Source organism: Anopheles cruzii, chromosome 2 (assembly GCF_943734635.1).
Source record: "Anopheles cruzii chromosome 2, idAnoCruzAS_RS32_06, whole genome shotgun sequence".
NCBI classification, from domain to species: domain Eukaryota; kingdom Metazoa; phylum Arthropoda; class Insecta; order Diptera; family Culicidae; genus Anopheles; species Anopheles cruzii.
The window spans coordinates 28,393,736-28,415,446 of NC_069144.1; the positions used below are offsets into that span (position 1 = coordinate 28,393,736).

The 21,711-nt window shown below is 47.6% G+C and overlaps 1 protein-coding gene across 1 annotated transcript in view; it reads right to left on the reverse strand.

Annotated features, from left to right (window-relative positions):
- Positions 1-587: 587 nt before the first annotated feature.
- Positions 588-21,711, reverse strand: part of LOC128268712 (SH3 and multiple ankyrin repeat domains protein 3) — a 64,256-nt gene continuing 43,132 nt past the window's right edge. The window contains exons 3-13 of the mRNA XM_053005907.1: positions 20,790-20,915; positions 17,999-18,330; positions 16,222-16,390; positions 15,119-15,313; positions 14,550-14,616; positions 9,381-9,572; positions 7,905-8,436; positions 7,645-7,846; positions 6,198-7,571; positions 4,349-4,767; positions 588-4,284 (exon numbers count right to left, since the gene is read on the reverse strand). Coding sequence (XP_052861867.1) covers positions 3,297-4,284; positions 4,349-4,767; positions 6,198-7,571; positions 7,645-7,846; positions 7,905-8,436; positions 9,381-9,572; positions 14,550-14,616; positions 15,119-15,313; positions 16,222-16,390; positions 17,999-18,330; positions 20,790-20,915 — 4,596 coding nt within the window. The 3' untranslated portion in view covers positions 588-3,296. The remainder of the gene's footprint in view (positions 4,285-4,348; positions 4,768-6,197; positions 7,572-7,644; positions 7,847-7,904; positions 8,437-9,380; positions 9,573-14,549; positions 14,617-15,118; positions 15,314-16,221; positions 16,391-17,998; positions 18,331-20,789; positions 20,916-21,711) is intronic.

Sequence of the window (21,711 nt, forward strand, 5' to 3'; positions counted from 1 at the left end):
ATTGGTAACAACTGGCAAACAACCCGGATAATATCAAAACCTTAATACAATACCTAAAAGAAGCCGACCTCTACTACAAAATATAAACCAACAAAACATAAAATTATGGTGGTTTTCATCCAAAACAACAAACCGACAAACCAGCAATATAAAACCATCCAAAACAATAAACCAACATACCCACAATAGAAAACCATTCAAAACAATCAACCATCAACAAACCTGCAAAAAGAAATGAAAGAAGCTTCAAGCTCAAAATCTGTATAATAAAGATAATAATAACAACAACAACAACTTAAAAAAATATTCGCCAATCGCATCTGGTTATTCCTGTGGAATGCAATTTTTACCATTATCAATGTAAGACAAACAGAAGATCGTTCAATTAATGTACAAAAAAGAAGCAATACGCTTAAAAGCATTAAAGAGCCAGAAGTCTAAATCTGGCCCATTTGCTTGTAAGGTCTAGTTTGCTGTGTTTCGGGCGCAAATTTCGGGTACAAAATGAAGTGAGTGTTATGCTTTATTCGTCATAATTTTGTTTTATTTCAATATTATACTATTCGTGAGAATATTCAATACACCAGACGTATTCACGTAGATTCCGTGTGTGTGTGTAGTGAGGGGAAAGAGTACTTGAGGATAGAGTTGTTTTATTCTCGTTGCCGATGATAGCCGCCGCGCGTCGTGAGCAAGTCTCGTGTGCCGCGCCGTCAAATCTGCTATTTTTCGCACGATGCACGATGCACGGTGCAAGAACGTGCGCGCGCGTCTGCATTGTACTTTTTTGTCCTTTTTCTTGCAAAACTATGTTTATACCTCTCCTCGTGTGTGTGTGTCGCGGCGTGATCATCTCGGTGCATTAGTTCGTTCCGGTTGTGTGTTTCCGTTTGAATCACGTGTGCATGAATCAGTCCTGCTGCAGAGCTATTGCTTCGTTGAACTACACTATTTCAATTTAACTATTCTCTCGAGTGCAAGCAAGTTGGGCTCTTCAGTTCGCGTTTAGATTTGAGGTTGCCGGTTGCCACAGCTGGCCAATTTCGCTAGTGCGCTTGGTGGGTACTTTTGACCTTTCGAATAATGCTCCTAGAGATGACGGCTGCTTCGAAACGCATGCCGAAGAATTCGACAGTAAACTCTCGATAGGCCTCTCGTATATTTTGTTATAACAGGCCCGCCGTCCGCCTTGAATGAATTGTGGTGCTTTATCCGGTTTTATACTGTACTGTATGATTTTCATATTCGTAATTCATTTCCCAATGGCATGTGGCGTATTGCCCGAACTAATAGGAAGCTAATCAACGTCCTAAGTGTCCGGGTTACGCGCGCGGTACTACGTACGATTTGGTTCGTTTAGTTAAAACTAATCCCCGTTTCGTTACCCACTACTCCGTAAGGAAGGTTTGACCATCGCCATCAAAGCAAGCCAATGGAGGAAGGACGTTAAACTGCTACAGAGGGAGAGATAATAGCTTCCGGGCCCCAAATGGCGTGAGTGAGTGAGTTGAATATGGTGATTTAAATGAGTGGTTCGTTCGTTCGTTCGACAAACATTTCTACGGTCATTTTTACGGTCATTTTTACTTGAAAAGTTTCGTGTATGTTCGTGTATGGCGGCGACAGTTTTTATTGTTTGCTCCAATATTTTTCTCTTCCCAAACAGATCTGTCTTTTTACATTCATTTTTGTTCTAAAAAACACACTGCCCCCCGGGGGGTCAGTTTTGTTATGCAGAGTTTGCTTCCCTACGCGAGTTCTGACTGGCTGCGAGAGGTTATGTTAATTGCATCGCACCTCGTACTAGTTCACTACTCTTTCGCTTCAATCGAAAAACATTCTGCAGCCTGTGCCCATGTGTAGTAGACAAAATTATTTTGAGTATTTCTTACACTATTGTACCACACACTCTACGTACGTGCCTTACTGATACACACGTCCCCACGTCCGCGTTGCTAATGCTAATTGTTACAAACTGTACCGTGTGTGTTTACGATTGATTAAAACAGTGTTCTGACTCTGAGAGGATTGGCTGGATTTGTGGATGCGCGGGGGGTGCACCTCTTTTGACCTCGCTGCGACTCCGACACCGTGGTCGGGCCCCTGTTTGTAATGGAATATACTTTACAGTATGTCGTTGTGCTAGTTTCTACTTCATTTCGTAAGATGATGCGTGTGGGGTCGGAACCGCTGGGCGGGTTCCGGCATCGCACCGAACAACACCGAACTGTTTTTTACCCGTCGCTGGCACGTGCTACGCTGCCTCATCTCTCTTTGGCAGACTTGTTGTGTGTAGAATCACTTGTAGAAAAAATGGCGAGCTAGGAACTCGCTTAAACACACTGTCGCACACGCACACACTATGAACAAAAATATAAACATTGATCTATCACTCCAGATCGAAACGTTTCGCGAAATTCCATTGGTTCCCTCTTATTTACTACACTCTACAAACAAATTAAAAACGAGAGCTTAACCAGCGTTCACCACCATGGATGCTACGGATTTGCTCCGGAACACACTCGTGTTCCGGATCGTGTGAGCAACAAACGAACTTTGCTGAAGACGTGTGCGCGCCCCCAAAAACCGTAGATACATAATCACAAATCCATCCATCCAGATTGTAGTTTTTGGTTCCGAAGCTTTTGCGTGTGTTTGTGTTTTCTCTCTCTCTCTCTCGATCGTTTGTAACGGAAGCAGCAACGGCTTTCCCCTTTCTCACACGTACGGCTTTGACTTTGTTAATTAATGTAATTAATAAGCGCACAGGGAAAGAAGAACAGCTTCCACGTGACGCCGGCTTCGGGACCTCCTTCAAATGGTGCTATGATGCAGAGGGGTGCGGCGCCGGCGTTAAGTGGCCGGCGCGCGTTCAGTGCATGTTGCTTTAAATGTAGTACACACACAGACACACTAATGAATTATCAATGCAATTCGTAAAATTAAACGCCCCCAAACATCGGCTCTTTCTTTCATTGTACTTATACGCTATACATTTCCGCACCCATTTGGCCCCGGTTTATTTGTACCGGGCTGCACCGCGGGGGTGGTGGCCACGGAGAACAAAACTAATCTCAACGTCTTTCCTTTCGTGAACGGGAAAGAAATTGAAAGTGTTTCATTTCTGCTTCTTGTTCGACTCTTTTAAAGTGAGTCTCCCCGGTTCTCTGGTACTCTCTCGATAGAACTAAACATAAGCGCGGACTCTATTTTTACAGAAACATAAATATACAGCTTTACCGTGGGTTCGCTCCCCGGGGCTAACGACGCTCTGTTGCGTCCGTACGGTCTTCGATTCACTGACTATTCATACGGTTGACCTTAGGTACCGCGCCCACGATCCGGACCCGTTTGCAGTTGGGATTGTGCCCTCCGATGACAAGCGTTCCACCGGCGACGGCGGCGGTGGCGCCCCCATGCTGATGATGATGGTGGACATGCTGATGCTGGTGGTGCTGATGGTGGGAGTGGTGTGCCGCCGAAACGTTAACGCTTACACCACCGGACGCCGCCATCGGGGCCATCGTGACCGTGGTGTCACTGAATTCTGGTGGCGGTGCCAGCACTACCATCCCGGAACCGTCGGCCAGGTGTGACGCTGCGCCGCCGGCCAGCAGCTGTTGCGGGTGAGACCACGAGTCCGCCTCATCCGAATCGGCTTCGATTGGTGGAGGCAGAGTGGCGAGTGTTACCGCGTGTCGCTGTTGAAGGTTCTGCTGATTGGCTTTGGCCCGGTTGGCGGCCAGTGTGGCCGCCTGCTTGCGGGTGAGCGAATTGTGCCGCTGGAAACCAGTGGCCGGAGGGCTGGGACTATCGGTGCCATCGTCGTCACCTTCCTCTGGCTCACTTCTTCGTTCCGGTGAGCTTTCGCCTGCCTTCACTCCTGCTCCGCCCTGCTGCAGGGCGGCTTTGTTCAGTTCGCTCAAACCAGCGACACCGGGAGCCCCAACATGTGCTTTCTTCACCGCAATAGCACCCAAGGACTTGGCCAGCGCTTTCACCGACTGCTGTTCCGGCTGCACCACGTGGGCAGGATCGTTGCTCGTTACGGTCACTTCCTGATCACTGCTTACACCGGACGACGAGTTATCGCCCTCTTCGCTGGGTCCGGCCCCTTCGGCCGGTTGGTCACCGCCTCCTCCCGGCCCGTGCTGCGGTTGGCCGTTCTGCTGCCGGAGGAAATCGTTCGGATAGGATTTCGATGATTTCAGCTTCGTTCGAATCTTCTGTATTTCGTCGACCGAAAACGAGTGTGGCATCGAGCTGGAACCGGTCGAGCTGCCACTGCAAAAGGAAGAAATAACATTGTCAATTGTCAATTGTCTTCACTAAATAGAAAAAAAGCTACCTCGTGTTACTGTTGCCACTGGTTTCCGCGGCCATTCCCGGATTCGGCACGGGTTTCAGTTCGCTAGCGCTCGTCTTTGTCAGCGTTCGCACCAACCTCACCGAGCTGTCCTCGTCTGGGTCGGATTCGCTGAGACTGTAGTCTGGCTCCGGCAGCGGCGGTGCACTGTTCGGGCCCGACTTGTACAGTTGCGCCTGAGGTTGCGCGATCTGCTGCGGTAACGGTCCGCCCGGTCTTCCCGGTTGCGCGTAAGGATTGGAGCCTTCCGGTCCACTGGTCCCAGCCGTACCTCCTCCGCCGATCGTGACGGTTGTTACATTTGCGACTTGCGTCGCCGTTGGCACGGTTCCGCCGGTTCCGGCGCTGGCTACACTCGTAGTCGAGCCGGCGTTCGACTGAAGAGATGCCATTTTGCGAAGCTGCTCAAACGAAAGACGGAGTTTTGTATCGAATTTTAAGAATTATTCTCCAAGCTCATATAGTGGATGGCGAAAAGAAGTTTAGTTCCTGAACATTTGAATAATATGTGAAAACTCCTTTTTGAACGGCTCTTTTAAGATGTTGAATATTAGATTGAGGTTCTAAGAGCAAGATTTGGGCGATAAAATGACATTTAGATGTAATCTTGTAGACTGGTACGGCCATATGTGGCCATAGGTCAATTTGAGCACGGCGAAAATAACCTTAGTTTAAGTTGGAAGTTTGAAGTTTTCAGTTTTTCACCCCAATTTCCTTCGTTTTGCTCGGTAATAAAGCAACTAGAGTACATTTTTTTAATTTATGAGTAAAAATAACGTGATTTTTTACATTAAATATTTACAAATTCATCATATTAAAACTCGCGGGCAAAAAACCAACACCAAAACGAGCTAATAAACGTATACTGAATATCTCCTCCACAAACCATTTCAATCCACCAAAAATATTCGACAGAAACTAAAACCAGAAGGTAAAGAACTCCCTTTCGTGCATGTCGTTCGACGTAGCCTATAGAATGAAGACAAATCTGACCAATTCAAGAAAAGAACGTTATTGGCAAGCTTGGAAGCCTTGCTTATTGTGTGGAAAGCTGTTTTGGAGTGATGAATCTTTGGTATGACTCAACTATCGTTATAAGAAGTTGCAATTTTCTGCTATGTGGGGTCTAAATCATCGTTAGGAAACAAATTACAACGGCATTATGTTCAAGGGATGCATTATTTACTTGAAGCCTACAAGTTGGTGACCTTTCCTGGTCATGGCGACTCTGGCGAAAGCTGGCGAAAACTTGATGAAAGCAAAAAACATTCATGAATGAATAAGTCTTATTGGAGAAGAATTCACCGCACCACATGATAGTGCGGCAATCCACAAGCCAGAAGTAGTCATGGAGTATCTCGTGGATGATAATATCAAAGTTTTGAGCTATTAACTTTGTCCACACCAGACAACAATTGAAAACATGCGGTTATTCATGATCCTTAAAGTATGTGACAAGAACCTACTCAATTTAACATCAAACCAATCTAGACCAAAATAATACCTGAGGACTGTAGAAAAGGCCACATAACAAAACGAGGAAGTTTGGCAACATTGTCTAGGTATGGTAGGGGGAATGGTATGTATTGCGGATACTAAACTTGTTTTGGCCGAAGAGAATTTTAGCTTGTTCTAAATATGTTTGGCTAAACTTTTTCTCTTGTATCAATCATCCCCAAATACACCAAAACTATCATTTACACATCTTATTTAAAGTTTTTGATTGATATTTTGAATTTTCATCCTCGTATTTCCTCGTAAATCTTTTGTGTTCTTGAACTAAACTTCTTGTCGCCATCCACCGTACGAATATGCTTACCTCGATATTCACACTCGCGCTCGGGGGCATACCGGTTCCACTCGTGGCCGGGTCATTACTTCCTGCGTTGCCACCGTTGCCTGGGTTGCCAGTCAGTGAAGGCACGACGCTAGGCGCGCCTACGTTGACCGTCCGGTAGCCAACGTTTCGGATGTCCTGCGGCGACGCGTACAGCTTCGCGTTCGAGGCGGGCTTAAAGCTAGACATGACTTCCGCCTCCTGGATCTGGGCTTGAACTTTGGCTTTCTGAGCGATGTGCTTGCGCAGCGCCGTCAGACACTCGTACTCGGAGCCGCGCGACACGGCCACCTTCACCACCTGCCCGACGGGCGGCGGTGGCGGCGGATGATTCGGCGGTGGCAAAAGGTTCAGTCTTTGCAGCGACATGTGGAGGCTGCTGCTGTGCATATCGTCCTGAGATCGATGCCCCCGATGACCGACGGTACTGTACCAGGCTTGGAGGTGCTGCGCCGCATTCATTCCCAACTGCGAGCCGGTGCCGGAGCTACTGCCGTCGGACGGTAGCGACCCGACGGACGCCAGGTCCGGCGTACTGTGGAAGGTGCGCCTCAGGTCGGCCCCAATCTGCGGCGGCGGAATGGGGCGCCCTTTCAGGGTGCCACTTCCGCCGAGCGTTCCGAGCACCTTGGAAGACTTTTTGCGCTTCATTTCGGCCACACTCGCGTAAACGATTGGCCCTTTCTGGGGCGACGTCGGCGGTGTCGCCGCCCCACTATCCAGGCCGGTGGACTGGAACCGCGAGCTGGTCATGAGCATCGAGCAGCGATTAGCGTCGGCACCCTGTTGACGCTGGAACAGTTCCTCCAGCTCGGCCGCCGTTATGCGGCTCGACGTTGGCCGTGACTTGATGCTGGCCGTGCGCGGTTGAATCGGTGTCCCGGGCCCCGTTGCCGTCGGTGTGCCGATGGCCGAATGGGAAAGCTGTGCCTGCAGCAGCAGCTGCGCCTGGTGGATCGATTCGGCCGACGTCGATTTGGTCGCGTTCAGCAGCTCTTCACCATCGTCGCCACCAACCTTCTCGCCGCCGCCCTCCAGTCCGGCCACCATCGATTTGGCGCGCGCCCTTCCCACGCTGAGCGTCGTCTTTGGATCGCGCCGCGGTGGCATCGGGGCCGGCTGCTTGCCCCCCGGTGGCCCACCGTTCATGCGCCGTGGCAACGTGGAACACTGGCGGGACGAGATCGGTGTGCTCATGCCCGAACCGGACGAGTGCTGGCTGGCGACCTCCGACGAGTCAGCGAGCATCAGCGAGTTGATGAAATTTTGCGACAGCGTCACCACCGTCATCGACACCAGGGCACCGGAATTGCGGATCAAATCCACCACGTGCTCGTGCGAGGCGCACGTTACATCTTCGTTGTTGATCTACAATTTAAGAGCCCCCCCCAGTGAGATGAGATCGTTCCGCGCATTCGGATTAGTGTGTGTGTGTGCTTACCGCCAGCAGGAAATCGCCCGGCTTCAGTCCCGACATATCGGCCACCCCGCCGGGATCGACATCGTCCAGATACTGTAGCGCCGGGCAGCGGGGTGACGGTTTGAGTTGCATCAACGGCGAGGAAGCTTTCGCACCGCGCAGGATGAAGCCAAATCCACGCTTGGCACGATGAAGGACTACGGTCCTTGGTTCTCCGATAATCCTTAAAAAGGGGGGTCCGATCAGTTGTGGGTTGCATTGCGTCAATTTTTGGTACTTACGATTTCTTCACCCGTGGAGCCGTCTGGCTGCTGTACTGCTGCTGTTGCTGTTGCTGTTGCTGCTGTTGAAGATGATGTTGTTGCAGCTGTGGATCGTGGTTAACTTGCTGCAACTGATGTTGCTGCTGCTGTTGCTGATGCAGATGCTGCTGCTGCTGCTGTCGCTGTAGGTCGTGGCTCAAGATTTCGTTGTTGCTCGTGTTGATTAGGTAGTGATGGTGAGGCGTGGACGTGGACACGTTGATGATGCTCTTCTGGCGGAACTGCACCTCCTGCACGCAGCTCGAAGGAAAGAAGCCGGTCTTGTTGGTGCCCCGAACGAAGCCCTCCAGCAGCCCACAGTCGGTGGAGCCGACCACCTCGATCACGTCGCCCGGCTGAATGTGAATGTGGCCGGACAGGCCCGCATCGTAGCCCTCCATGCAGACGACTGTGGTGCTCGGGTGGCCAATGGAGCAAGCCGCACTATCGGAGTTCGTACCGACGCCGGACGAGTCGCTGATGATATCACTCGTATCTCCGAGGCTTTTATCTACGGACAATGAGCGTCAAGAGGGAGTGCGTTAGGGTCTGCGCTGGGAAGAGAACACACTGCCAGCATCGCCACCAGCACTGTGCAGGTACGCACAGTAACCTCCTTCCAACACCTTCGACATGCCGCGTCCCGTTGGTCCTATCGACATCGACAGTCAACATGGAACATCGTTCAAAACTCTCACCGATGTTTGGACAGTGTGCGGTCGGTCTCTGTTTGCTACAGTTTTGCGTAAACACATGCCTGGCGCGCGACTCCGTGGCGCGAGCAAAAATATGAACTGCGTATTCGATTCGATGTCGGTCCGTGTCCGCGTTCGGGGATTCAGTTGCGATCGTTGCGAGGGGACATTTACACGCAACGCATTTTGGTACAAAATGGGAGTTTGGTGGACCGTCGTGTTTTGTCGCGGGTTAGAAGTAAAACAAAAAGACGCCAAATGAACGAGGCGAACGCGAAAACGAAACGGTCTTACTCCACACCGCGCTTGTGATGAGCCAAACAAAAAACGGTTCATGCAAACACATGGACAAACATGGAGAGAAAAGAGAGAGAGAGAGCAAATCGAGGAAACGCGAATTTCGAGGAGCATACACAAAACAAAACAAAAAACGTTTGGTTGCAATGTCACTAGGCGCACGCAGGCAACAAAAACGCAGGCCGCGGACTTACGGGGATGATATCCGGGGGCCGAGAATTTTTAACAGATGTCCTCCCCTGACACACCCGGCACAGCCGTCATCTCACCTGGCAACTACTGACAGATACGTGCGGGGCCGGACAAACCACAGCAGGAATCCCAACATGTCGCGTGTGTTCTCAAAATTATAGACTGTCGCTGGACTTGTTGGGACACCTCATTGCAACCGGACCGTGTAGACCGGATGTTAGAGTGCCGCGGGATGGGTGCTATAGTGTAGAGGGCGCTAGAACTGTTTTACCTGTAACGATGCTGATGTCGTCCTCGTGGCTACGGTGGCTGGAACCCTCGGACAGGCTGGAGCTGGCGGAGCTAAAGGGATGTTCGGACGGGCAGGGTGACGGTGGGCCCCCGTAAATGCGCGAAAGTGTCGAACCCCAGCCCAGCCCGGACCGGCGTCGTGGATTGTACCGTGGTGGCCCACGGAACGGTACTGCGAGAAGATGTGAAGTGTTTTGATTTTTTGTTGTTCGTTGGTCATTCAGGTGACAGGGGTTCACCTGGGTTCCTTTTCGCCAGCGCGGTCGGCAATCGTTATCACTACGCATCATCATGATTGTTTTTGCGACAAAGTTTCCTAATTCCCTACACCAACAGTCAAGGGGACGCACAAAAATCTGTGGCACGTGGTGCGTGACACGTTGCACAATGAAAGACTAGAAGCTGGGCGTTTGTTGCAAGTGCGTTTGGCTAATTACAAGCTCAGTTCGGCTTAGATGGCTTGAAGGCAGATGGGCGAAAAATGAATATCGTGTGAAATGTGCAGTTGCGCCGAGCAACTAAAGTACAGAACAAAAATGTGCTACATTGCGCTTGTGGTCAGAGTACCGGAGTACAGGATTTACGAATAAAAATACTGCGGCAAGGGTCAATAGGCGCTAATGGCCCGTAAATTAGGCTTAACAATCTTTCAAGGACATCCTTTCGATTGAACTAACCCGGTAGCCCAAAATAGTGTAGTTTATGGACGGTCAACCAACGAAGGTCCTTCGAACGAATTCCAGCGAATGCTTCGAATGATAAAATTACACCACACCACTCACGAGAAGCTGCGAAGAGCTGGTTATAGACCACCATCATCGCGACTGATCTGGCTTTTAATTTACGGTGACGACCTACGCCGCCAACGGGGCGCAAGCTATAACCTTCCGTCAGCTCGAAAACAACGGGCTGACCATAGACGGTAATTAAATCGATTATATAGTGGACCCGAGGGGTGGAGCAGCTAAGGGAGACCTGCAGCCTGTCCCGCGCTGCAAACCACCGGCCGACCGGTGCAGAGTTGGAACTGGAACTGTTTTGATTTCAATCAATTTTGCAGCCACAGCAGGGTATTAATGGGCCCCATCCGAAAACTCCTTCACCCGCCCGGGGTCCGTCTGGTGACGAAAGGTGCACAGTTGCGTCATATGCGAATCACTGGGTAGGTACTGGGTCAAGTTTTCGATCTCGGTTCGGTCAGGCTGGGAATTTTCTTCAGCACATGTAGCATGCAGCTTTTGCTGCGACTAACAACGGATTAGTTGAAGCAAGTGGGCCCCGGATATGAACTGATGAAATTCTACCAGTTGTTTTCCTCCTCGTTATACTTTTTTGGCAACATTACCATTACCTCATTAACTAACGGACTGGAAAGTCAGAACGGTTCGGCAAAAACACAATTCTGTGCGTCTGGTGGGACCAGAGAGATATGGTGTACAAGGAGCTCCTAAACCCTGGTGAACTTCGATTCTTACGAGGAAGTCGAAAACGTGTATGACTAATTGGTTTGCTTTCGGCGTGGCATCCACGATTTGACAGAGAAATGTATAGCTAGCGATGGTACATACTTTGAATCAAATAGAGTTTTCATTGCAATAAACATGGTAAACCTGATAAACAATAATAGACTATAAAACGCGTACAAAGAATAGAGCAGTGCTCTTAGTAGAGGATGTCACTGTTACACATCCAAACTTTCAAGTGTTGTCAGCCAGATCTCAAGCATTGCAGCAATTACGGCATGGTTCAATAAACCTACAAAAGGTAAGTAGACGCTACTGTGCCCCTGTTCTCAAGTATCTACCGGTGGCGCTACCCGGTATCAAAACTACTCAAGTACGATTACTAGCATCGCTTGAGCGATAAGCGACTTAGGCTTTTCGAGTTCCTCTAGCACTGCCTAATACCTAATCCGCTTGCACGGGTTGATGGGAGGTGAATGTACGCCGGGCTGGGTGGTGATCAAGAGTCCCACAGAGCGTTCGGCAGCCCTAGTATCGTTTAGCTGAAACTTAGACATACAATGAAGCAGCGTATTCGATGGAGGGCTCTATCGAAAAGGGCTTCAGCGTGAAATTAATTCGATACAATCGCCGCTGTGCGTGGACGATGGAGCGCGCGCTACGATTTGTCGGAGCCAATGTGAATAAAATTTTAAGTAGGTTCCACCGACGACGACGACGACGAAGGTCGCACCTTTTTTGGCGAATGAACCGTAGGCGTGCATGAGGAGTGTGTGTCCGCATCTGTGATGCGCATTCCGCGTTGTCGTCAGAGCGATCCAGACGAAAGAATTGTCACCCTGTGTGGTGTGTGTGTGTAGGTGTGCTGAGTAACGAGTCTTGGCGGAGTGGGACGCCTAAGGACCCGCCTTACGGGTTGTGGACAAAGTTGCGAAGATAAATAATTGTTAATTCGATCAACATTTTGCAGACCGACGACGGTACCTCACCTCGGGGAGGCGGCTCCCACTAAGTGAGCGGTTTTATTTGTGCCAACATGAAGGCTGAAACGCACCGCCCTAAGCCCAATTCTTTATGGGCTTTATGGAATAATTATTCATTCTCTTGCGCGCCATTTGGCTGTGGTAACACTTTTCGAACGCCGCGCGAAAGAGCGAGCGCGGTGATGACGCTCCAACCCAACGGGTGTAAATATTTGCACCGTAAAGTTTGGGCGTTCTGGGAAAAGCACACACGGCACGGCACGGTTATATAGTAATCTCACCGCGTATCCCTATTGTGCGCCTGCATGTTAAATATTTAGCGTACAGGCGGGGTGTTTGTTCTATTTCATCAGCGCACACCAATGATGCTGAATAGAAGAATAGCACTATTGTTGCTGATCAGTCCTCGTATTTGCTGTTTCGGTTACCAGTGCTCAGGAGATTCGTTTCCTTGGCAAACCAAAAATAAGGTATCCTCTATTGATCATCACAGATGATACCAGAAAGCATTGTCAGGAGAAAAAATCCATTCTCCCGGCGCTCGGTATAGGTGAGCCTACATCAACTCTCCATAGTGAACCACCAACGCGGATCATAAACTACTGACGAGGGGAACCAAAAATCACGTTTTGTTTTATCGGACAGCAACTCGTCCCGGGCACACGAAGATAGCTGCCCAAGATGCTTCACTACCTTTACATACCTTGAACATTGTAAGATGTAAGTAGAACTGAAAGCACATTAAAAACATGGATTTACCTTTTCGGTTCAAGTATTTCCATAAAATTGACTTCCTCGAGTCAGTTGCACATCCGGTTTGAAGGACTGGCGGACAACATTTATTTTTTGTCATGTTTGTAGGCTAGATAGAATATTCTAAACACACAACATACACCAATAGAACGACAAACAGCATATAGAAGAAAAAAACGATGATGCAATAAAACATACACTGGTGCACAATAATCCGTCGTTGGCAAAGAATGATTCAATAAGATGTAGGGAAAAAGGGTAGCATTTGCAGGCAGAAGTAGGCATAATTTGGTGCTATGCGTCAACGTGGGTAAATACAGAATGAAATGTGCCCTGGCGGCCGTAATGGCATATGCTGATGAAAATGAAGATGTGACTCGATGAGGCGGGTAAACAGAAGAGCGACTATGCCTCTGATTGCCAAGTCAAACCGACCCAGCAAAACAGGAACTAAATGAATCCAAAGCCAAAGAACTCTTTCAGCCATTGAGAACCGCAGTTGCGCTATATACTAATAAAGAAACAATAGGGTCGCGCGTGGAAGTTTTCTCAATCAAACTTTTGAAGTAAAAAGAGTGAAAAAAGCTAACATCCATTTTATGCAGAAAGTTCGAACACAACTACAAGAAACAAGCTACGAAATTAAACATAGCGTTGCGAGGGCTGTTCAAAAAGTATCGCGATACTTTCGAATTTCAACGGGTTACGTATTTCCTACGGTCGAATTTTCTATGTCGTCAGGATTGATTTTTATCAATTAGTTCTGTTCAGTTATAGGCTGTCGTCGATTTTGGTTTTTTTTACATAAAAGGGTGTTGGTGGCTTAAGGTGAAGCTACCTTGGGTCGAGAAGTACAAAGGACGTCGAAGTGCTTACCGGACGCCCGAAGTTCGCCAAGAGTTGACGTAAACTTTAAGGAACTCAAGAAAACACTGTTGGCCAATCGTCGAATCATCATTAGAGGAGTTGTTCAAAACCTGAACATATCTCGATTGGGTCGTACCATTTTCCACGGTCACCACGAAGTAAATTTCAAAATTACTCCATTTCGGCCATTGTTGAGGAGCGAATTTTTGGCTAAAAACAATGAAACCCCAGTGATCTGGCCGTCTTGTAACTTTTCTTATTCCCCAAACAGGGGAAAACAAGACACAAAAGGGGTTTTTAAAGTCCTTTGGGGATTGGAAAACACGTTGGCACACGTCTAACATATCCCATGGTGAATACTTTGAATGGGAAAAAATAAATATTCAAGAATAAATAGACAAACAAACAAAAATCGCGATACTTTTTGAACAACTCTCGTATGTCTTCTTAGGAGATTTTGTCGCAAATTTACCCTAAAACGTTTCGAATCATTTGTATCATACGACTTTCTTGAGTATATTCACATTACAAAGTGTGATGCAAATTCCGCAAACCAGATCTGACGGCCTGAGCATGTAAGAGAGACTGCAAAAGCATCTCTGTAACGCAGAAGAATGGATCGAATGCGAAAGATATCTAATAAAATGTAAACCTAAAATAACAATCATGATGATAGTAGGTATGACGATTATGACAGCGAAAAGAGACGCCCAAGAATAAGTAAACAAGTCAACTATCACAACAAGTAAACGGAGTAAGACTAGTTAAACATAACAACACCGGATTAATGCAATTAATAAACGAAACGAATGCCGTATGAGAGAGAGAGAGACAGTGTTGTGCGATACATTCCGGAACTTATTCTTAATGTTTTGTAAGCATGTTGAAAACAAAATGTTGGACAAATGTCGATATTTTACGATGGACATGCGCTGTCGCGACCCTTCAGGGCTTCCTAATTTTTGTATGTAACCTTTTTCCTATTCACGACATTCTATCTCTTCACAATTTTGCTGCCCGTAGGATACCTAATCGTTACTCGTTGTCGTTGTGTCTGCCCAGAGTTCACCAGGTTCTACTTACCGATATCCTCGCTTTTGTAATTTTGGATCATCTCTGCCAACTCCAAGTTTCCGGCGATGACAGCAACCTTCGGTAAAGAAGTGAACAAATAAATACAGACGAACGAAAAGGTGGCAATTAGATTAAGGTAAAACTATGTAAAATATGCTTGATACGTAAGATTGTTTGTACATTAAACACTAACGATATGCATCAAATCGACACGAATGAGCTGAAATTAATCATCTTGGCACGAGGATTGACAAAATATTATATAAATCAGACCACAAACGTCAAAACAAACAACTACTCAAAATATATACACAATTATCAACTACAAACTACGGAATGATCATTACGGTTGATGGCAACGGTTGATTCAAGCAATTATGGACCAAAAAGGATAGTAAATCTTACGGAAAATTGAATCTAACCATGTGTTCTTTAAAGCTTAAATCAACCGTTGTGGATCGCTCTAGGGAAACATGCACATCCGCGCTACACACGGGCACGGGGACAATTGAAACTTGGTCAACAATAACAACAGAGAAACAATGGATGACAAATAGTATTCATAAGTGATAGTATACCTGGTACGGTGTCTGGTTGGCATAGTTTAGAGCGCCTCGGTTGGCACCACGAAAGAGTAGCATTCTAGCGCAAGCCTCCTGATTGTTAACAGCGCAAACATGCAGCGGCGTATTACCGGAAGCGTTTTGACCATCCATATCCGCACCGTAGAACAGTAAGTGTTCCAAATGATGAACTAACCCGTTCCGACAAGCCTACACACACTCTCACGCACAAGACCGCACACGCGCACCCCGCGCGTAGTAGTGATTAAGGTCAGAGGGTCAGTGTTTGGATAGGGCACGACAAGGATGTTTGCACGACGTACGAACGGGGAACAGGACACAAGGTGGGCAGTGGTTTAAAGTGCATGGATGGACAGCGGCAACGTAGAACAGTGTAGAATGCCGATTGGAACAGGATTGGCCGAACCGAACGTAATAAAAAAACACAGACGTGAAGGAAGAGTAACAGAAGAACGGTGTTTTTGAAGAGTGTTAGTCCGTATTTGAAGGAAAACATTAGAGGGAGCAGAAAAGAGAAAAGAAAAAAGAGAAGAAAAAAGAGTATCATTAGAAACTCGTCAAGTCGAACCCCGTATTAGCAGACCAATACAATTTCGGTACAATCTCCACTCTAACTGTGTGTCTGTCGCTCTTAACTTGCACATGTAAAATGTAAACCAAACTAAAACGAAGACTCCAGGAACTCTCTTTTTACTTAGGGTAAAGTTTGGCCACGCCACATTTGTGTTGCTCGCCCGTGGAGCACCTAATCGTATCATCTTGATTTCTACGCTATCCATCCACGAGAGATCGTTCTCCAATCTTTACGAAACACACTAAGATTGGAGCGCTCGAATCCCGGCGCAAGGTACATGGATCTGCTTTTTTTTAGTTCCCAGTTCGTTCACTCTCTCAAAGTACAACCCCAATAATACCCTATCACCAGAGCAAGTCAGAAGCGAAAATACTTTTGTAAAATACTACCAAAAGAAACCCCTACTAAACACGGTACAACAGGCTACCAACAGGCTGGCCAATTTTGTGGCACAACGGTAGCAATGTAATGTGATGTCGCAGTTTGACGCACGGTTCGATCGAAGTGTCCGCGCGGTGCGTACCTGATGAACCTCTTGCCATCCTTGGCTGTCCTGGATGCCGAGCGTGGCATGGTCGTGCAGCAACACTTCGCTGACTTTGGGATCCGTTTTCCGCGTGACGGACAGGTAGACCGGTGTCAGACCCTTCGTATCACGGTAGTTGGGCGATGCACCGAGTTCAAGCAGTGTGCTGTAATGGGGAAGAAAATGAAGTACACATTAGACCGTTGTGCTGTCCGATTAATGCGTAAAAGTCATTCCGCAGGCAGCCATAACATAACACAGTCCACCACTTTGTGGGCCATTTATGGGCACGATTGCCTGATACCACTAGCGAGGGGGTTTAATAGACAAATGAGCATTGTAAACCGAAGAGGATCGGGTTTGGAAGATCTAGATGTGCGATGTAGGAGAATACAATAGATACCCCCGATAGTTGGCTACCGATAGGGGGGCAGTGCCGAAGTTTATAGTGCGGACCCAACCACGGTAGATACCATCATCATCAGCATCGACCAATGTAGACCATTGTCCGGTGCCCATAATAGTCCAGGTCAACGATTCGACCGGATGATCTACAATGAAAACCCTATGGTGGCTACCTTTTTCTACGCCCTGACAGTCCTCAATCCAGAAGCCCCTAGCAGCTCCCCAGAAGCAAACACTCTTCAGGACGCAGAAAACATGAGTCGCTCGGACCCCGTACATGGTAAAGGCAACTTTTTGTTTCTAACTTTTTGCCAGCCAACCCGCGACAACCAAATTCCCGGTTCAACGCTCAATTCTCCATTAGCGATCGGAAGTCGAACGCTCCCCTACTCGGAGCTGAGGTGTTAGAATGGGGCTGGCCGAAGTCATTTGGAGCAAGTGGAAAGTGCGGTTAGTTCGATGAACCTGTGAACGCGAATCAATCGGATCGGAAAGAACTTTCGAGACGGATGATGATAGGATCGGGTGGTGGAGCCACACAGAAACCAACACAAAACGAGGCGAACACGAGGTGGAAAACACGGTGGTTGATGGGGTAAAGTTGCTCCGTGGTACGGTTGTTAGAATATCATTAAAACAATTACGCCAGCTGGCGGCTGCTAGACGGGCCGGACGGGCTAGCGAATGCAAAACGGCATCCCAGCTTAACCGGAAACAGTTTCGTAAATGCACATTTTATTTTGCATTTGATTTTGAACTAACTGTAACGCACCTCTTTCGATCGCTAATCGCGTTATTATGGTGGATTAGTTTTGGGGAAATGAAGATCGAATCGCTGGCGAATTTTGCCAAACATCGATAGCGCTACTCACGCTGCAGAGTGGCCATTTCCGGTATCGCTACCAATGGTGCTCATCCTTAGGATTGCGGCACAAAAACAGGACTGCAAAGTACACTCTTCAGGCAAGGTTAGCAGCTTTGTCAGCCTACACGTGACGTGTCTTTCGTATTCTGCTCTCGTTCGAGAGTGGGCTCGCAAGAGCGAGAGTGGCGTAGAATCCAAATGAATAATCTTTTTTTCTTGCTGCAAGATTTCTTCTTATGACACGGTGTGCGTTTGAGGGTTTGAAGTTAGACAAGACACCTGCGCAAAGCTGGCCGCGGACCGCTGCTTATCGATTCGTCACTGTACGTGACGACGACGACTACCCACCATTTCGGACCAGTGTGTCTGGGTCTGCTGCTCGGCTGCTCGTAAGACAGGCGGCGACCATTCGACACACCGTAGGCGTTTTCAGGCCCCGCGAGCGATAGATCTTGAAATGAATGGGGGAACTAGTAAAATATCTAGGGGCAACGCGCAACTTACCTGACCGCTTCGAGGCTGTCGCGTTCGACGGCCCGATGGAGCGCGGTGGCGCCATCGCGCGTCCGATAGTCGAGTAGTGCACCGCCATTGACGAGGGCGATCAGCAGCTTGTTGGGCTTCTTGGTGCCGGTCGCAATGGTGAGCGGCGTCTCGCCCGTCTCCTGACAGTGGAAGTTCGGGTCCAGTCCTTTGGCACACATCTTGGCGATCTTTTCCACCTGGCCACTGTTGATGCACTCGATGAAGCGGCGCAGATTGGCGCGCGTGTGCAACGCCTTCAGCTGACGCTCGTCCAGGTTGAGCATCTTGTAGACGCGTCGCTTGTACTTGAGCTGCAAAGAAATTGCGCAAATGGAAAGACATAACCCGATCAATATTCACGCATAGACTCCCCGCCGGGCTATGCCATGGTTTTAAAGTTACGGGCGATTTTCGTGGCGATTATGTTGCTACTTATGTCTCACATTTATGGTGTTAAGTTCAGCCATTTTGAGTAATCAGTCAATTTTTGACAGCTGTTTTGCTTGAACGTGTTTGGCTCATTTACTTTAATCACGGGGGACAAAAAAATCACGAACAAATCAATATTTTTGAAGAAACACAAAATTCCGAATACTTTTTGAACAACCCACGTATTGTGAGTTATCTGCCCGAACAACGAACGGAGTAGCAACACATCTTAACGTTTTTCACTTCAAGTACACGCATTCGAACTGACGGCTTTCGCCTAGAACGCAAGGATGTAATATAGTAGAATGGCGGTGTTTCTGCGTAAAGCAAACGTGGAATAAGAAACACTTTTTTATCCACATCCTGGGTGGGTTAACATGAGCGTCACCCCACTTTTTTTCTGCGTCACGGACGTGACTGGAACATTATCCTTTTTCAAACCGGGAGGGTGGAAAAGTTGTCTGAAGAGTCACTCTTGATGCTGCGCGCGACAGAAAAGTAAAAGAAATGCACTTTCAATATGTTTCACCGTGACTACGTGACTTTGGCGGAAAAGTGCACTCAATTGCTGAAGATCCTTAAGGGACCCAACCATACGAAATGTCAACCTTACGGCCATCGTTAGCCAGCCGGAAAGGGTTCCTAGAAAAGTGTTTCGCATTGTGGTGTGTGTTAAATGCGGCACATGGCGTGTGAAGTGCAAAAAGCCGTTAAAACGAACGAAACACAAATAGATTTTCTATCATTAAACTACAACATCTAAGACTTTCGTTAGATTATGATCACGGCATCATTGTATTGGACAACTCATTTGACTACGTTTAAAGCATGTCAATGCGACAAAACCATTGCCATTGCCACAATAATTAAACAAAGTAACAGAATTGTCTGCTTAGCCATTTGGCACCGCTACATAGCCGTGTAATGACACGGCATGGTATGAGGACGTCATGCATACCTAGCTCTCTACACGCTCTGGATCGGTAAACATGCGCGCTTACCCGGCAGAAACTATGTTACGGTCACAACTAATTACTAGCCACTCGCTGTGACAGTAGTATGATAGGATTCGGTTACTAAAAACGTGCCATTTAATCGCTTGAGTGCGGTCCCATCAAACACTTCTATGCTTCATGATGATTAGGGTGCACTTCGCATTCATTTAGATGCGGTTTGAAGTGCTTCATGTATCACGGCCAGTTCGCGATTTAGAAATCGTGCCAGCTTAGGACATTTTTCAAAAATATTTTCACCGTGATTTTTGCAATTACTTGATCCTTATCTCGTCTCCGATGCAGATGAGCAAATAGCAGAAGAAAGCATTATCGTGCACGAACACCGAGCCAGGTGCCCCTAGGTTTCTATTGCCCACCATTGTTTATGCCTCCAACCGGGGGGCAGCGAAAAGAACTCTGGTCTGATTAAATTGAAGTATTTATGCGATTGTGCGCACCATGCACAACAATAAATTATGTGCTCGAGCGGTCATTTGACGAGGTGCGTGCGAGCATATGTAAATTACGGTTATTGACTTGTCTTGCTTCGGGTCCACACGATGGAGAGCTCACTGAACCGTGGCCCCAGAAACTCGATGGACCGAAGAATCGTCTTTGACTATCTGTTATGCAGTCTCGCATCTCGCTTTCTTCGGATGAACTAAGGTGGGGTCACATGCCGTTAGCCGTTATGCTCTCACACCCAATGGAAGGAAAGTGTTCCTTGCTGTGAACAATTGCGCTAGCTTATATCATGCAACGCTATTGTTTCGCTCAGATCAGATCAGCGGCGAGAAAATCAAGGGAGGCAAATTGCTCATCAGGTACCGTTGTAGCCCATTGCCCGCTACCGGAAACGGAGGCTTAGTTCAATCATTCAAGCACGCAGCGAATAAAATGGCAAAAATGCGTCCCGGCCCTAGTGTGATCAATTGGCATTTCAATTCCGCGACAGACAGGCCGAGATTTACAAGAACATTATCGTCCGGAAAACTCGCGCGACAACGGACAAAGTAATGATGTTTTGAACCCAAACTAAAGATATTTTATGATCGTTGTATATGTATGAAGATATAGGTTTTGTATGATCAGTTAACTACATCCAACCCGTTCTCGTAACAGGGAAGCTTTCAATTTTTTTGACAAAGAAATGAATGAAAATTTATACCAGCGTAATAAATAATGATCTAGCCTTCGACTTTAAAAAAAAAAAGTACATTTACTATAATTTGAAACATATAAATCATGCGCCTAATCTATGCTGCCTCAACCTCTGGTGATAACACGGCCGCGCCCGTTTGAACAGCAAGCAAGGCGTTACGTGAAATATGGTTGCTAATGCTTACCTCCAAGTATCCGACCGGTCCATTGAACGGATAATCGCCCAAACGTCGTTCTTCATCGAGAAATTTGCCAGCTTTCCCGTTCGATGGCGGAGAGAATAAACCATAATTGAAGCTTTCCTTCAGTTCCTGCAAAGATAAATTAGATAAAGTGTTGATGAAAAAATGATTCTGTTATTAGCGATGGAAGAACATTGACGACACTACACCGACCCCCTTGCTGTTGGGGATTTTATGATGGTTCGCTTCAGAGGTTCGCCTAGACAGGTGTGGTTGGCAGTAATGAGAGAGCATAAACGATAATAACTTTGAGGTTTACAAGTACAACAGTGAATTGGTGCAACAGTAATTACTATACCTACTGCAGGATCGCTCACAGAGCACCGCTTAAAGCATAGAGTACGGAAGTTGAACAAAAACCTGCCAACAAATAATTTGTAAAAAATTCTACGTCGCAATCTCCGAATCTTGCAGCAACTAACGTGAACACCACCCCAAAGCGGTCCATCTGACGTTGTGCGTGGAGTGGTGTATTTCCCGTAATTTACGATCACTGTAGCACACTCGGTACACTTGAGAGGGGCCCAGACGACACGCCTTAGTGTCTACGAACGAAAACGCGAGCGTGCCCGGAAGTGTTGGCGGCGGTTCTGTAGCATCATCACCACCGAGAAGTGGTGTCACCGATTGCTGGGGGGCAAAAACAGGGACAACTTTCCGGCATTGGGATGGCGCAAGCAGGCCGTACATCCTCTCCGTACAGCTTCTTCGCTATATATATTGTCGGACCGAGGCTCCTGACGTGAAGTGTGTGCACACGGTGATTGCATTAAATTCAAATTATCCGACTGACTGCATCATCAACTTCATCAGAAGCCAAGTTCGCCAACCGATTCGGGGCACTCGGCAGCGCCGAATAAGGGCG